At 43.3% G+C, this 18,348-nt stretch overlaps 1 protein-coding gene across 1 annotated transcript in view; it reads right to left on the reverse strand.

Moving 5' to 3' along the window:
- The window catches only part of LOC145406793 (uncharacterized), a 137,882-nt gene that overhangs the window by 36,035 nt on the left and 83,499 nt on the right, over window positions 1-18,348 (reverse strand). Inside the window, exon 4 of the mRNA XM_080277890.1 lies at window positions 12,700-12,841. Within this exon, the coding sequence (XP_080134016.1) occupies window positions 12,700-12,841 (142 nt within the window). The remainder of the gene's footprint in view (window positions 1-12,699; window positions 12,842-18,348) is intronic.

Below are 18,348 nucleotides of genomic sequence, written 5' to 3' on the forward strand. Positions count from 1 at the left end.
ATATAGAAAATGGCGGCGTCTGTGCAATAAATACCGTAATTGAATTTGGTTTTTATTAGTAGTATTGGGCTATTATTTGCGGGTGAATTAACTAACAAAGCACTGGGGATCATCATCATCATCATTATCATCATCATCATCATCATCATTATAAGCATCATCGTCACCACCATCACCACCACCACCACCACCACCACCACCACCACCACCACCACCACCACCACCACCACCACCACCACCACCACCACCACCACCACTAGGGGGGTGGGAGGGAGGGAAGGTTATTGAGCTGTGGGTGTGGGGTCCGTTTTTTATAAGCTCTGGAGGCTGGAGAATAAATTTTTAGGGCGGGAAGTTTTGTGGAGTGAGGGATGGACTCGCCCTGATGGAGGGGGAGATCTGGTGGAGGGAGGGAGTAGGATGGAGCGAGGGAGTAGGACAAGGGTGGAAGGAGGGAGAATGGAAAGGAGGGAAGATTAGAACGGTGGAGGAAGAATAGAGTAGAAAGATTATTAGTGAGGGGAGTTTTGTAGAGGGAGGGATGGACGCTCCCTGATGATGAAGGAGATCTGGTGGTGGGAGGGAGTAGGATGGAAGTAGGTAGGAAAGTAGGATGGAGGGAAAATCAGGATGGTGAATGAGGGGTAGGGTATAGGAAAAGAGCAGGGTAATGGAGGGAGCATGGAGGAAGGAGGAGCAACAAGATGGAGGAGTATATAGGGGGAAGATCGTGGTGGAGGGAACATAGATGATCATGAAATTTGTGGAGTGGGTGGACTTTGCCTGATGATATGGAGTTAGAGAGAAGATGTGGAGAGAAAAAGAGCGTGGTGGAGGGATGAGAAAAAGGATGGAGGGAACATTGAGGGAGGAAATAGGTTAGTGGAGGGATATAGAAGGAGCAGCACTAGATGGAAGGGAACATATACAGGTTGGAGTATTACGGCATTCGAAAGCCATGTGTATTATCCTCATTTTTATTTTATTTTATATATTTTTTAGTTTTACGTGGGGTCTGGAAATTTATGGTGAAATTGAAGACAGTATGTTATCACTTGTCAGTTGCGTAATAAAAGCACAGTTCATCGAGAGCAGTTGGTTATTAGCGAGAACATGCATGCAAGAGCATGCGCGCGCGCGCACACACACGCGCACACACACGCGCACGCACACACACACACACACACACACACACACACACACACACACACACACACACACACACACACACACACACAATTTGACAGTGAGAGTGATTGAGTGAGGAAGGGAGGGAGAGAGAGAGAGAGAGAGAGAGTGAGAGTGAGTGTTTTTGTTTCTCTACTGTACTGTATATCTGTCAGTATCTGTGTCTGTCCGTTGGTCTGTCTTTTTATTTATTTTTTATTTATTATTGCGGTTGCACACCCCCCCCCCGTACACACTCACACACCCTCATCACACCACATCCTTCCTTGGTGCATCTGCCACCGCAAGCCGCAATACCTGGCTGCGGCTCTGACATGAATACACACCTGCTTTATTATTCACCGCCTGCCATCCACCACACTCGCAAAACCCACTTCCCTTCGTCATCCCACACCAAACCTCCAGCGTCATATCTCATTCCTTCTTACCTCTCATCGTTATTCCTGTCTCCTTTCCCTTCTTCCACACACCTCTATCCTTTTTCCTTCCTTCCTGTCTCCTCGTGCTTCCCCTCCTTCTTAATCTTCATCATCCTTCACCCCCTCCAATCCCATTTCTCCATCCCCTCTTCTTTTTTTTTCTCTCCTACTTTTCTTCCTTAACTTCTCTTCCATATTATTTTCATCATCCTCCGCCCCCTCTATCCTCGTTCCCCTCTCCCCTTCTCTCTGCTCTTAACCCACTTTCACTCTCCTCCCTTCTCATCATCCCTTTCCCTCCTCATCCTCCCCACCTACCATCCTCCCGTCCTTTCCTACTTCTCACCCCTCCATATTTTCCCCCTCCTCCTCATGCTCTCCCCCTCTCATCTCACCCCTTCCTCCTCACCCCTCCCCTCTCTCCGCTTTCATCTCTCCACACCCACGTTTTCATAACTTGGGTAATTTTTAAAAAGAATTGGCAGGTACGGTGAAAACAAGCGGGGCAGAAAAAATAGCAGGAAATTTATAGCTGCAGTCACTCTCCATTGCTTTATACCACTTTATGTTAGCTGAGTGTCATTAAAATGTAGCTGTTAATGATTACACATCATTATTTCCTGCCTTTCTGTGTATGCCTTAAAAATACTCGTCTCTCGTCATTGCGGCGGACAAAGCAATTATTCTGCTCTCTCATTACGGGGTTAATCTCTTCCAATTGATCTAATGTGATAGCCTGTTTCTCTCAGGTCGTTCACCCTCTTTTTATCCCTGTTAATAATTCTGTATGTACCCCCTTTTTTTTTTTTTCGTGCTGGAGGTAAACAGAACAACACAGCCTTCTCATTACGTACCTGTATATAATCCACTAATTAATTTGATGTTTCATAGGCTTTTACTGTGAATGTATTTGTAATTGCTTTGACCATGAGTGTACTGGCATTAGCTTTGACCGTGAGTGTACTGGCATTAGCTTTGACCGTGAGTGTACTGGCGTTAGCTTTGACCATGAGTGTGCTGGCATTAGCTGTGACCGTGAATGTATTGGCATTAGCTTTGACCGTGAGTGTATTGATATTAGCTTTGACCGTGAGTATATTGGTATTAGCTTTAACCGTGAGTGCACTGGTATTAGCTTTAACCATGAGTGTATTGGTATTTTAGCCAGGAAAGCATGTCATTTAAAACTCGAGCTGACCCAGTGAAATTTTACCTGCCGAACCTGGAGCGGATATAGTCTGTGAGCCATCGAGTGTCAGGCGCCGAATATTATAGAACGCCATTACACTTCTTTTTTTTTTTTAATTGAACTTGTTTTACTTTTTTTTTTTTTTCCCACCCACACGACCACTCTGTCATTTACATATTTTTCTCACTATCCAGATGGCCATTTCGAGCTGGGGTGGCAATTTTGGAAGGGAGTTTAACCTGCCTTATTTCGGTAAAAGGTACGCATTCCATTAGATATTTTACGATGGTTTCCACCGGACGATTTTATTAAGCTGCAGGAAGCGCTTGCCCTTTGAAAAGTTACTCTTGATTCGACCCTTTAATAAGCAGGTGCCTATACTATCCTTACTCTAACTTGGCCCAAATTTTCGTCATTCTTGCAGCTTGTTTCACACAGGACAGCGGCAGAAAAAGATGTGGCTACGGCTCGACATCCTCTTCATTGTACTTTTTCATGACTAGGGCTATATTTAAGTGTTAATCAATTGTTACAACTCAGCAGTCAATATGGAGAGATGGCAGTTTTAGGCCAAGTTAGAGTGAAAAGGGTATAGTTTGGTGTCATATTCTGGTTACCGTCAGACGATTATATTCAACCTCAAAGAAACCCCAGATGTCTGCTTAGAACCCATGTCGACTTTAGGTTGTTTACAAGATTAGTTTTTTACCAGTGTGGAGAAGCATGGTGGTGGAAGACAGCTGGAAAGTAGATGATGTTAAGAAGGAAAGTAAACCACCATCCACACTCAGAAAGGATAATTCAGGGAGGTAAGTGTCATGTCCACCCGCTGCAGACACTCCCTAACACTTTCTAACACTCAAAAACACTCTCTAACGCTCTCCAACACACTCTCCAACACTCTCAAACACACTCTCTGACACTGTGCTTCCAGACTGCTCTTGTAAACCAGTCCTGACATCGCAGCTCCATCTCCACTCATCCTATTTTTGCGTGTAGGTGGGGTAGACTTTACTGATTAGCCAGGTGTCAGGGAGAGTATGAGGAGGTGAAGTGGGAGTATGAGGTGGTGAAGTTCTCTGCGTTGTTTTCTTCCGCCTTTTAGCTGCATTTTGGGACACGCAGGGAAGACGTGGGTAGTACTAATTTTTACGTGTTCTTAGAGATGACACAGAACTAATGTTACTTACCATGCCTTTTGCCACTTGGTGGTTTTATTCAGTTTGATGTTGTCTGTGTAATGTATGTGTGTGTGTGTGTGTGTGTGTGTGTGTGAGAGAGAGAGAGAGAGAGAGAGAGGTTTCCAGTTATAACTTGGTCCTATTTATTTCTTTTTTCTCATTTTTTCCTTCACATTCTTAACTCACGTGGTTTCCTGAATCCTTTACTAAACTTCTCGTGGTGTTTCGTATTTGTATTTTTCCAGTTCTTTTCTGCCGTGATTAACCAACGCCGAGAAAATGGTGTAGGCCTTGTTTTCTTCCTTTTTTTTTGGCTAATGGGAAAGTTTTTTGGAACTCTTGACTGGAATTAATATAAGTAGCTTTGACCCTTTCATTCCGGTGACGTATATTCTTTTTTCATTGTGCCATATTATAAAGATTTTTTTGACTTAGTTTGGGGAGATCTTGTGAACTATTAGAGTGGTCTTGTAAGCTGAATAAAATCGTCTGGATACTGCAAGAGGAAAACAAAATTAAGTCACCGATTTTAAGGTGTTACGAAGTTCATGAGAGATGTGAGGATGTGGTGGTGATGTGATTAGGGGAAAGGGTTAAGATTCGAGGGTAGAAATGGATTTGTAAACTTGGAGAGAGGAGGAACTGGAGAGAAAACTGAGATAGGAGAGACAAGGAGCAGTTTGAGCCTTAAAATGAAGAGGAAAGATCGGAAAGGTGAGACTGGAGAGGACAGGTAAAAGTAGAGTCCTGGAAAAGATGAGAGCAAAATTATACTGAATAACATTAACTATTCTTAAATGAAAGTCTTGAATGGGAAATTGGTGTAAATGATGCCCCTGTGACTTTATATACTTGTTACCTCGTAGACCTAGTGTAGTATATTATTTTATTATAGAAACATATAGTACCAGTGTATTAAAGTTTGTTGTATCATTTATAGTAACCGCGAACTGCTGCTATTAAAAAAACTAATAATAATAATACTACTACTAATAATAAACTTAACAAGACAGGTGTTGAAATACCTGTGAGTACCAAACTAGCGTGTTCCTCAAGCATTAACAAAAATCATTCTTCTCTCAACAGGTGCTCCACTTCCGACCCACCCACCTGACTACGCCCACACACTTCACTTCCAGATTCTGCAGTGAAGGTGAGTGTAGCGTCTTTGGTATATTCTCTGTAATGACGTCTTTTTAGGTACTTTATTTTTGTCTTTAATCACTCCCTGGTCATCCTGTATACTACACACACACACACACACACACACACACACACACACACACACACACACACACACACACACACACACACACACACACACACACACACACACGAGATTAAGTTCCTCGGTGTGCCATAACTACCAAAAGGATAAATGCAAGATTCGTGATGATGATGATAATGATGATGATGATGATTGATGATATGAAGAAAACACTGATGATGATAGTGGTGATGATGAGGAAAACGTTGATGATATGCTGGTGAAGATAATGATAATAATGTCGATGATGACAATTTTGATAATGCAGAATGAATCGCTATGGAAGTGACGTTACGAAGCATATTTTGGCAACGAGTATTCGGCTAACTAACGGTGGCCAGCATTATCCTCCCCCTCCCCAGTAATATCCTAACTCCATCGAGAAATTCGCATAAAATCTGAATATTTTACTGGTTCGTTTTAGTCTGCTCGAATTGTCCGTATGAGCGAGAGAGAGAGAGAGAGAGAGAGAGAGAGAGAGAGAGAGATGAGTAAGGAAAGAGGGGAAGGAAGAGGGGAGGTAATCGCTACTGAATAAGAGGGAATGAGGGGGAGAGGGAGAGAGCAAATATGGAGACAAAAGTTGGAGAGAGGAGAAACGAAGAGGGTGAAAGGGGAGGGAAGAAGAGGCGAGAGACGAAGGATGAGAGAGAGAGAGAGAGAGAGAGAGAGAGAGAGAGAGAGAGAGAGAGAGAGAGAGAGAGAAAGTAAAACCAATCTCAACTTGAAAATGAATTGACTGCCAAAATAGGTCCCCAGAATTTGTTAAACCACACTGCAGGAGAAAAACCGTCGTATTTCCCGCCCAGGCACTAAACCAGGGTTGTAAAAAGGAGTAAACAGGAGAAGATAATTAAACACTTTCCTCTCTCACATTTTTTCTCTTTTTCTTTTCTTTTTTTTTCCTTTTTTTTTTTTTTCGTCAGCCCAGTAAGAGAATTCCCAAGGTAACTTTTGAGTGTTTGTTGCCTAGCTTGTCTGGGCGAAATTTTGGCTCCGGGAGAAAGTAAGAGAAGCGGAGTGAGAGTAAGAGAGGAAGAGGAAGAGGAGGAGGAGGAGGAGGAGGGAAGAGAGAAGAAAAGGAAGGAAGACTGGAGACAACAAAAGGACGAGGAGACAGAAGAGATAGGAGAGATGGAAGAAAAAGGAGGATGAGGGAAGTTTAACAACAGAGGAGCAAGGAGGAGACAGAAAGGAAGATGAGGACGTAGAAGACAAAGGAAGTATGAGAGGAGAGAGAGGAGAAGTAGGAGGAAAGATGGAAGAGGTCGAGGAGGAGGAGAAGGAGGAAGACAAAGAAAGTATGATAATTGAGAGAAGAAGGAGGAGGAAAGATGGAAGAGGACGAGGAGGCAGGGAGATAAATGATGAGAGAAGAAGAGAAGGGGCGATAAAAGAGACGAGAAGGAGGATGAGGGGAAATGTAAAAGAAGAGTGGAGGAGGAAGTGAAGCAAGTGTAGAGAAGTTTGGAGGAGGAAAGACGGAGCGGAGAGAGAGAGAGAGAGAGAGAGGAGTTGCATGTGTACCTTGAGTGGCAAACGTCAACAAAGTGTTAATATTGCTCAGGTTGCCGGGGAGAAGTGGATACAAAGCGGGTACACGAATACAGGATCACACACACACACACACACACACACACACACACACACACACACACACACACACACACACACACACACACACACACACACACACACACACACACACACACACACACACAGAATCTTGACATTTTCACTGACATTCTTTTCTAACTCCTTCTTTTGGGATGACATTATGCTGGAAAAAACATTGGGATTTGCTGGAAAGAAACGGTGGGATGTGCTGGAAAAAAACACTGGGATATACTGGAAGAAAACACTGGGATATGCTGGAAAAAAACACTGGGATAAGCTGGAATAAACACTGGGATATTTTGTCTGTCTTTCCTAACTTCTTCACTATGAATGTAACATGTTTCGAGTTTCAGTACTGCATAAATCCCTTCGCTAAGAGGGGGGGGGGTCTCTCCTAGGCTGAATAAAATCGTCTTCCAGGGGTTTTTCATAGGTTGGATAAAATCGTCTGTTGGTTGCGAGAATTCTGGGAAAAACGCGATCTAGCTAAGGGGTAATACAGATTTAGAGCTTTTAATGAGATACAGATTTTTAAAAAACAAAGAGAGGGGTCTTTTGTATGCCGAAGGAAATCTCTCTTCACCACGGCAGGTTGTACTTCACCTGGGAAACGGACACACTTTATTTATGTACAGTACGGACAAGTGCAAATCACTTACAATCATTCAGAATGCCTCGGAAGGAACCTTAAGTAATTTTGATGAAGACTGAATCCCACCTTAAGTTTCTGTGCTCGCTAAAATGGGCAGCCACCTGATACTCAAGATTTATTGCCAAGATGAGTCAAGGTATTTTGATTTTTTCCCCCACTGCGATTATACGCCATATATTTCATTCACCAGTCCTTCCTGTGATATAGACTTTCTTTTGATACTGAAAGGGTTAATGAGGATGAATTACCTGTATGTTCTTTTAAGTTCTTTTAGTTGCGTCTGCTTTGCTTGGGTAGGTATCAGAGGTGGAGGATGGAGGCCTTTTAGCGGGCAGGTAAAGAGCGAGGGGAATATTGACAAACACCGCCGCGGGATCACCAGCCGCTGCATTTGTCGAGTAAACACACCCCCAGGCTGCCCCCTTCCTCACCCCTCTCTTACCTTCTCAGTACACTTCCTTCCTTCCTTCCTTCCTTCCATGTTAGCTTTTCAGTAATCCTCCTTCCTTCCTTCCATGCGTGTTTACTCGCTAGATTTCTTCTCTCTCTCTCTCTCTCTCTCTCTCTCTCTCTCTCTCTCTCTCTCTCTCTCTCTCTCTCGTCCTGGTCATACTTATTGTAATTGTAATAATGACGATGATAATAATAATAATAATAATAATAATAATAATAATAATAATAATGATGATGATTATGATGCGATGATGATGGTCGTGGTAGTGGTGGTGGTGGTGGTGGTGGTGGTGATCCTGACTATTTTGCCACGCAAAGATTGGGTACTACTACTACTACTACTGCTACTACTGCTACTACTACTACTACTACTACAAATAATAATAATAATAATAATAATTATAATGACAGTTGTAGTGGTAGTGGTAGTAGTAGTAATAGTAGTAGCAGTAGTAGTAGTAGTAGTAACGGTAGTAATAGCACTATGATAGTAATAATAATAATACCACCACCACCACTGTGTTGGCATGTGTGTTTGTGGCTGGGTATATATATGTGTGTGTTTACCTGCTACCTGTTATGCCTCAGGTGGGCCGGGTCATTAAGGGCTGAGGTAAGGTAAGGTAAGGGAGGCATGGCTGAGCATTAAGACAAGAGAGATGTAACCTTCCTTACTTACACACATAAATTCTCCTTCCCCCTCCTCTCTCCTTTTCTTCTCTCTCATCTTTCTTTCTCCTTCTCTTTGTCTCTGTTTCGTTTTCATCATCGTCTCCTCCTCCTCCTCCTCCTCCTCCTCTCAGTTTCCTCTCTACCCTAACCTTCATTTCTGCCCCTTTTTTCCCTTTCCATCCTTCATTTTTCTTCTCTTTCTCCCTTATTGCACTGTCTTCTTCTCTCTTCCTCCTGCCCTCTCGTTTTACCGCCTTCTTCTGTCCTCTTTTTATACCCTTTCTCTTTTCTTGCTCCGTCTCCTGCCATCCTCCTGCCTTTCACTGCTCATTTCTCTCTTCTTTCGTTCATTTTCTTATCTTTCTCTGTATCGTTCTCTTCTTCAATTCTCCACTTTACTGTCTTCCTCCATTTCTTTTCTTCATATACTCTATTGTTTTCTATATTTCCTTTCATCTCAGTCATACCTGTTTCTTCCCATCCACTTGCACCTTATTTTCATAGTCATATCTTTTTCATCCTCCTCTTCTTCTTCCTCACCCTGCTGACCCTCTTATCATCGATTTTTCTTCCCTCTTTCTTCTACAGTGCCTCGTGTTGCTTCTTTTTCCTTCCATCTGCTTTGTTTCCTTTTTCTCGTCTTTATCCCTCGCCTCGTCTCTATTTCTGCATTTGCCTCACTTTTGCTTTTTCCCTGCCTTCCTATCCCTAACTTCGTTCCTTCCTTTCTACTTTCCTTTCCTGCTTCTCGTATTTTGTATTTACCTCACACTTCCTTCCTTCCTTCCTTCCCTCTATCCGTCCTTCTTCCCTTCCTTCCTTCCTTCTCCTTGACCTCCAACTGTCCCTCCCTCCTCTCCCTCCTTCCTCCTATGATTGCGTCCACCTCTCACCTCCCCATTATTTTTTTCCCCTTGTCGCCAGCTCATTTTCCCCTCTCCTCACTCTCCCCTCCCATTCACGGCACCTCCCTTCATCTTCCCTCGTGTCCCCTTTCTCTCCGCCTGCTTCGCCACACCAATATTTTGCTGGTTTTTCAGTTTTCCTTTTTTTCCTGGTTGTCGCGATTTTTTGACTTGTTTTTCTATTGTGTGTGTGTGTGTGTGTGTGTGTGTGTGTGTGTGTGTGTGTGTGTGTGTGTGTGTGTGTGTGTGTGTGCGTGCGTGCGTGCGTGCGCGCGCAAGTGGAACCAATGCATCCTAGCCAGTGTATTAGAATCCTTTAACCCTTTGTATCCTCCGGGGTGTAAGGCAGGTGCGGAATTTGAGGTCAGGTGTCTGGCTGTTGCAAAGATAACAGGTATCGTGGCTATCGTGGTTTCTCCATATTCTTTAGGTATTGCAGTTCCGTTTATGTTCCACGGATTAATCTGGCTGGGCTGTGTGTGTGTGTGTGTGTGTGTGTGTGTGTGTGTGTGTGTGTGTGTGTGTGTGTGTGTGTGTGTGTGTAGCCAGACTGTTTATCCTGATCCAGCCTCGTCACGCCGCTTGATGAAACGACGTGGATCATTTCATTATGCACCTACAACCCCTCCGTTCCGTGGCAGTGTGAGCGGTGGCGGTGAAATGAGCGTGGTGGAGGAATGAAATGGGTTTGGAGGGGACGGGAGGTGAACATGGACGTGTTGGGCATCCTGTGAGTATTAATGTGAGGGACGGAAATGAAGTCAACACGATGTAAGTGAAAATGAGCATGATGGGAGTGAGAATAAGCATGAGTGTGAGAAGCGGGAATGAAAAAAGCATGACGAATATGAAATGAGCATGAGTGTGAGGAATAGGTAAGAGTGAAATGCGCATGATTGGGGGCGGATGGGAATGAAGTGAGTATGACAGGAGAAACGAGCTTGATTTTAACGGGGCTGAGAATTGAATGAAGATGATTACTGAAATGAGCATAGCGGGAATGGAGTGAGTATGAATGTGAGGGTTGGTACGGAATGATATGAACATGAGGGGAATGAAAGGAACATGAGGGGAGTGAAATGAACATGATGGTGAGGGCGGTCATGAAGCCAGTGTCAGACAAAGCAACACTGATGCGGCCCAGTTCGCAGAAATTGCAGTCCTCAGTCCTTCCACCCACCAGGACTTAGAGAGAGAGAGAGAGAGAGAGAGAGAGAGAGAGAGAGAGAGAGAGAGAGAGAGAGAGAAATTCAGTTAGTATTTATCATCACTCCGCTTGACGTCCAATTATGTACCCTGCCCTTAACCCTTTCACTACCAGCGCCCTTTTTTCTCACTACCGACACGATTTTAGACGTTTTAGGAGAAACCCATCGTAATGAAAGGGTGAGAAAGTGGTAGTAGTAGTAGTAGTAGTAGCAGTAGTAGTTAGAAGAAATTAAAAAAACCCGTGTTGTAGTGAGGGAATTTGAACAACCTCCTATAACTCACTCTCAGCTGAATAAAATCATCCTTCCTAGAATACAACACTATAGAGTTCTTCCAACCATTGAGGGAGTTAAACAGCTGCACCAAACCACTCAGAACTGTATTGTATTTCATTTATTCTTGTTCTTTTTTGACGGTTTAGCTCATCGCAAGGGAGAGCCGTGGTGGTGCCGGGGATAAATTTGGTTTGCATTTATTATCACTGGCGCTGACAGGAAACGTGAACTGTGTCTGGACCCTGTGTAGCCTTTACCCAAATATACTGCATCTGTATTCTAGGCGGGTCTGCTATACGTCGTTCATTTTAACTTGGCGCGGATTTTTTTTTTTAGTTATTTCCCGTATTTCAGTGGTACAGTATCACTTTTTCGTGACTAGCATCGTATTCCAGTGTCCGTCTTTTGTTACACCTCGGCCTTCGAGATGGAGAGATGGCGATTTGGGGCTAAAACAGATGGAGTAAAGATCAAGTTTATGTCTAGCTTTTTTGTGCTTTGTTTTCATCACTGAGTTACATGTACACGCCGCAGGGTGTTTAAGGTCATTTAATTTATGTGTAGCCTTAAACTTTGCTCTAGATTAAACTAATTCATGTTAATCAATGTCTCCGCGTAAATGAGCACAATATTCCCCTGAAGTCTTTATCGCTCATGATATTTTTTTTCCTTTTTTCTTGCACTTTTATCATTCTGAGAGGGTTTCTTACCACCAGAAAGTTGTATTTGTTATGTTACTTCTTATCCCTATATACGTGTTTTTTTCTTGTATATTTATAAGGTTAGAGTCAATATTTTTTTAAAGATTGAGCCTGAAAGCCAAAAATGTCCTAAAATTTGCACCGTCACTAACTTTCGTACCGATAATATTCGAGAAATGGTCATTACTCGGTTAATATTTCGTCCACGCAAATGCCATTGTGCTCATTAAAGTTAATTAAATCCAGCAGGACTTTGGAATGCATTAACGTGTGTAGGAAAGCTGCTTCGTGGGTAATTATGTTTTTGTTCAGAATGGTCACGCCTTTTTAACTCCTGATTCTGATGACATTTTCTCTTTTTACATTCGTGCTTCTTACGATTTCAATAAGCCTGGGGGAGATGTTTGGGACAGGAGGGGTTAGATAAATCCTTTAGTAACCCTGTCAGTGATAGAAATGAGTCCGTCAGTCAAATCACATCGTCTGGAGATGGCAAGAAAATTGAAAGTGCGTCATCGGATGGAAGTGGTTGATGTGTCTTGCTAATTGCTGCCAGAGTATTTTTTATTAAGCCTCCTTTCTCGACGCCAGGTAATATCGCAGCCTAATAGCACACTTGTACAGGTTCCACCAAAATAGGGACAGAAGACCCACCCAAAAACAAAATCACAATCAAAACACGCAGCAATATCAGAGTCAGAGCCAAAGGGCGCCCCGATCCCAAGCAAAATCTAAAAAAAAAACAGTAGGATATATCACTCACTTGGGTCCAGTCAGAGCATTATATATCCCCTGCCTCTTTTTTTACGAAAATTATTTAAAAGTAAAGAAGCATAATCAGTCTTAAATGGGCTAATGCAAGTCTTGGATGGTTCGGCGATTCACAGAAATTTAGGAAGATGAAGACAAAAATTTATGAAGATACTCAATTCCCAGAGTGTAACAGGGAATCAGAATGACGTAACACTCACCCAGGTCCTCAGTCTCAAAGAGGAGGTTGTCGTGGACCCCCAGACGACGACAGAAGCGCAGGAAGTTGGAGATGTTGTCCCTGGCGAAAAAGGTCCCGCTCCTCGCCCTCTCCCACGTCCGGTACGGCAGTCGGGGCACCTCCTGGGGGCGCAGAAGGGGGACATTTAGTGGGGGTGAAGGGGGGAGGGGGCATTAATTGAGTTGGGGTGTATAGTACTTTACGAGTATAATGAAGATAAGGGGTATATATTTAGAGTCTGTATGAAAAATAATCCATGTTTTACGCTCTTGTCACACGAGCTTGGTCTAAAATTGTCATCTCTCCATCTTAAAGTGCTGAGTTTTTGCAAGAGATTGACTCTGAAATATGATGCTGGTCACGAAAAGATACTGTGGAAGAGATGTAGAGCTGCAGTATTGTCTTTCTCTGCCACTGAGCTTTGTGAAACGAGCTGCAAAAGGACGGAAATTTAAGCCAAGTTAAAGTGAATGAAGTATAGTAAAGGGATGTAGGTGAAGAGAGATAGTGTTGTGATAAGAGGACTAACTGATGGTTCTGTAATGTCAGACGGTCAGCTGATAATATGACACGAGTTACCTGAGAACAATACCTGAAATTTTAAGTATGTAGGGGAGAAGGTAAATAAACAAAGTGTACTGAGAATAAGTCATGTATATAACAGAAGATGGTGTTGCGATATAAAGTGTCAGTGTTAAATGTATAGCCTACTAGAGGTCCAGGTGGAAGTATATCACGAGTTTCCCTGGAGTATATATATATTATTTTTTATCATATATTGGGTGTAGTAAAGTAAATCTGTATACTGGGAAATAGTCTTGATACAGATTTTTTTTCCATGCCATGCGAAAGTACATTATCGAAATTTACAGGGAAGAATTAATGTCATAGATTTTTTTTTTATCTTATACACGAGAGAATAAATTAATTGAGGAAGGAATATTTGTAGGTGTATTAGGCGAAGTAGTATATTAATTTTTGTGGGCAGGCGTAAATTGGCTCTGCGTATGAGAATGGATGATAAAATTTGGGGTGTCATTATTAGACTGTGTGTGTGTGTGTGTGTGTGTGTGTAGGGGCACAGGAGAAGTTAATTAACCTGGTGTATTGTGGCCTTAGGTAATTTTTTTGAGTGAGGTAAGCCATACATCTGTAGCGTTCCCACCTCTCTCTCTCTCTCTCTCTCTCTCTCTCTCTCTCTCTCACTGAATGGAAATATAGTAATACAGCATTTCTTCCATGGCTTATAATGAAAGATGACAATATTATCTGATAGGAAAAATAAATACTGTTCAAAAGGAGCCTTCCCAGATTATTCACCTGACATCAAAAGCAGGTAAGACGTGTGACTAACCAAAATAATCCGGAAATTTTTGGTTTATCGAAAAATTCATATAGATACAAGGACGAAGTGAAAAAGATATGTATTTATTAATTTATTTATTTATATATTATTTAGCAGAGGATGAACTGATGAACTGATAGGTAGGTTACGAGGTAGATAGACAGACTTAGATGGATAGATAGATAGATAGATAGATAAATAGATAGGTATTTGGAAGAAGGGGATGTGTAGAATGATAAATTGTTGCTGTGTCAGGAGAGGCCAGTGTAGGTCCACGGGTTTTTGTCGCACCCTCTCTGAATGGGGGTCACGGAGACGACCTTAGATGGTAGATAGATAAATAGATAGATAGATAGATTGATAGATAGGTAGGCAGGTAGATGGAAATAGGTAGGTAGGTAAATAGATAGTTGGGTAGGGGTTAGATGGATGGGTAAATGATAGACAGATAGATAAAGGCAAATAAACTAAGGTAAATACAGAGACACACAGACAGATACAGTAGATAGGTAGATACAAAGATAGATAAATAGACTGATAGGCAGACAGATAGATGCAGCCGGTGATAGATACATTCCGATCGATGGCCCCGCTAGTTACCGGATATTTTTACTTCCGATGACTTGAATGCATCACAGTACAGCTTAAAGAGAATAGAGGATTGGATAGCCTGCCCTTTGCTCTCTCTCTCTCTCTCTCTCTCTCTCTCTCTCTCTCTCTCTCTCTCTCGGTGCAGTAGACTGATTTATATTACTGTATTTCCACATCCAGAGCCCTTTCAGTTCGATGATGTCCCTCTTGGTCACTTTATATTGAACTGAAGAAAGGACTCAGGTGTCAAAGGTGTTAATTCATCACTTCCCAAGACTCGCTACCGCCCACCCTCACCTCCCAGTCATATATTTCACCTTCACACTTGTCTGCACCTTCATACACCATCATTCTTCTTGACTTACCCCCAGATGCCTCCCTCCATCCCTCCCTCGCGTTCCTCCTGCCTTTCCTTCTTTTTCCTCTCATCTGTTTCGTCTTTTGCCGTATTTCGTGTCTTCCCACTTTCTTCCTTTTTTTTTCATTTCCCACTGCATCCATCTTCCTCCTTCCTTTCTTGTCCTCCGTCTCTATCCTTCATCTCTCTCTTCTTCTTCCTTCTTCACCTCCCTCTTCTTCCTTCCTCTGTTCTCTTCCTCCTCCTCTTGTTCCTTCATCACCTTCCTCCTCTTTCGTCGTCTCCTCTTTTCTTCCTCAATCACTCCTTAACACTCCCTTCCCCTCCATCCCCCCACCTCTTCCTTCCACTTCATCTCCCTCTTCCTTCCTCTTCCTCACCCCTCCTTCCTCCCTCCCCCTTTCTCCTCCATCTTCCACTTTCTTCCTCTCCCCTCCCCCACCTCCCCCCATGAATAAATTAACCTCACTATTTTCCACGGATTAAAGAGACTTGAAGTCATTACACTGCCTTCCTCTCTCTCTCTCTCTCTTTCTCCTCCAGCCACTTGCTTTCATCTTTTTCAACTACCACTTCCCCACTCTTTCTTTTTTTTTTCAGCTCTTTTCACCTGTTATTTGCTTGTCTCTCCTCTTGCCTTCCCAAAAAATATTCCTTTTAACTTTTTTCTTTCCTTCTCACTTTTTTCTCTCACGTTCATCTCCATTTTTCTTTCTCAGTCTCCTCTTTTCCTTTCACTTTACACCTCCTTCCTCTTTTTCTCTCCTTTTCTTCTCGTCCCCTCCCCGTGGCCTTTCTCTACCTTCTTATGTTTCCTGTTCCTCTTTCTTTACCTCCCTAGCCTTCCTTCCTCTTCATTCCGCTGCCCCGTCTCCTTTTTTCTGCGCTCTCTCTCTCTCTCTCTCTCTCTCTCTCTCTCTCTCTCTCTCTCTCTCTCTCTCTCTCTCTCCTCTAAGTTTCCCCCGTCTCAAGTCTACACATTCTTCCACTTCATCATTTGTCCTCACTTTTTCCCAAGTTCCCACTCCAGTTTGCTTTTCCCCATTTGCTTTATCATCGTCCCCACTCCAGTCCCACTTAATAATCCATTCTCCCTCTCCTCTCCCTCAGTCGCGCCTCCCCACCCATTCTCTTCCACTATTTACCCCCTCACATCCCTTCCTGTCTCATCTCAGATTCGCCACCTCTCTCCATCCTGATATTTTTCTCCTCTCCCGACTCTTTCATCTTTTCCACAATTGTTCTTTCATTTTCTCATTCTTCAGGTCTCTTTCTGGAATCATTTTTGCTCATTCTCTTTTCCTCGTTTCTCAGATCTCCGTTTCTCCTTTCCTTTTCCCCTCCTTTCTTCTCCTCTTTCATCAACTTCTCTCCTCTTCTCCGCTTTCTCCCTTTCCCTCCCCTCCCTCCTCCCTCTCTTTCCCCTATTCACTTTCCCGTCTCCTTCCCCCTCTCCCTCCCTCCCTTTCCCCTGTCTTCCCCTCTTCTCTCCCCTCGTACCCTCTCTCCTCTCTCTCTCATTCTCTCCCTGTCCTCTCATTTCAGTCTTTATTTTTCGCATTTCTTCACTTTCATCCTCTATCCACGTTCTCATTTCCTTCCCTCCTCTCTCCCCCCCATTCCTCCTCCTCCTCCTCCTCCTCCTCCTTCTCCATCGACCTAATGCCTTCCAGCTTTAGGTTTACATAAGCCGAAAGACGCATAGCCCTCCAATTTTGGCGTTACCGTTATATATAGCCGTGTTATTCTTGCGTAACGTGTGTGTGTGTGTGTGTGTGTGTGTGTGTGTGTGTGTGTGTGAGAGAGAGAGAGAGAGAGAGAGAGAGAGAGAGAGAAAGAGAAAGAGACTAACATGATGGAAGAGGAAAGGGAGGAGTGATGAGAAGGAGGAAGGAAAAAGTAGCGAGTGGAAAGAAGATAGAGAGAAGGAAGAGTAAGGAAATGGGGTTCTTTGGCTAGGGAGAGAAAAGGGAGAGAGGGGGCCATAGGAGGAGAGAAAAAGGGAGGATGAGACACAGGAAGGGAGAAAAGGGAGAGGATGAAACATGGGGAGAAAAGGGAGGAGTGATGAAAGGAATGAGGATGTATTAGTGGGGTAGAGTGAGGAAGAGTTTGGAATGGGGAGTAGGAAGGAGGGGAAGACCAGGCTAGAGAGGTGGAGAGGATAGGGAGAGAGGAGAGGAAGGAATGGAGGAAGAGGGAGAGGAGGAGGAGGAAGGACAGGAAGAGGGAGGAAGAGGAAGAGGAGGAGGAAAAGCTGGAGATATATCGGTGAGGTGTATTGTTGTTGCATCCTTCCTCCCTTCCTTTCCAGCGTCGGTATGTCTTCTCTTTTTTATATAAACAGTAGGCTACTCTCTCTCTCTCTCTCTCTCTCTCTCTCTCTCTCTCTCTCTTTTCCTATCCTTTCTTCTCCATTTTCATTCTTTTTTTTTTTTTTTGCAGTTACGATTCTCTTATCTTTCTTCCTCCCTGATTACGTCCTCCATCATCGCTGTTATCTGACTTCTTTATCGCTCCACTTTCTCTCTCCACCTTCGTGTCTTTGTGTGTGTGTGTGTGTGTGTGTGTGTGTGTGTGTGTGTGTGTGTGTGTGTGTGTGTGTGTGTGTTACTTTCCCCCGCCTTTTTTTTCTCTCTCTCCACTGCCCTCCTCTCACTAAAATTTTTCACATCCCAGAATTGACACCATTTTGGAAAGGTATAATGTTTTGCTCTCTCTCTCTCTCTCTCTCTCTCTCTCTCTCTCTCTCTCTCTCTCTCTCTCTCTCTCTCTCTCTCTATTTATCTATCTATCTATTTGTCTATACCTGTCTGTGTATCTGTTTATCAATATCTTTCTGTCTTTCTCGCTTCCTTTTTTTCCTACATCATTTTCACCTCTCCTCCTTTCCGCTGTTACCCTTCTCTTGTTTTCTTCATCATTCCATCACATTTCATCTCTTTCCATATTCTTAATCTCATTTCTCCTACTCCCCATACGTCTTCTTTCCTCCGTCATCTCTCTTCCCACCTTATCTACTTCCCTCCATGACGTTTTAGCTTTTTTTTTCCTCTTTATCTCCATTTCTCCAACTCCTCCTTCCTCTCCTTTCTTTCCTTCGCCGTCTCTCTTATCTCCTACCGCCTTTCTTCCGTGATATTGCAGCTGTCTTTCCCTCTTCGTTATCTCCTCCTCTCCCACTTCTCTTTTATCTCCGTCGTCTTTCTTCTCTCCTTATCTCCAGCTTTCCATCACATTTCCCTCACTCCTCGCTTTTTCCATCTCTCCCTCTTCCTCCTCCTCCTCCTCCCTTCATTCCCTTGTCTCTCGTTCTCTCCCTCCATCATTTATAT

This window comes from Coenobita brevimanus, chromosome 71, assembly GCF_032717465.1.
Source record: "Coenobita brevimanus isolate Jiangsu-jjx chromosome 71, ASM3271746v2, whole genome shotgun sequence".
In the NCBI taxonomy this organism is placed as follows: Eukaryota; Metazoa; Arthropoda; class Malacostraca; order Decapoda; family Coenobitidae; genus Coenobita; species Coenobita brevimanus.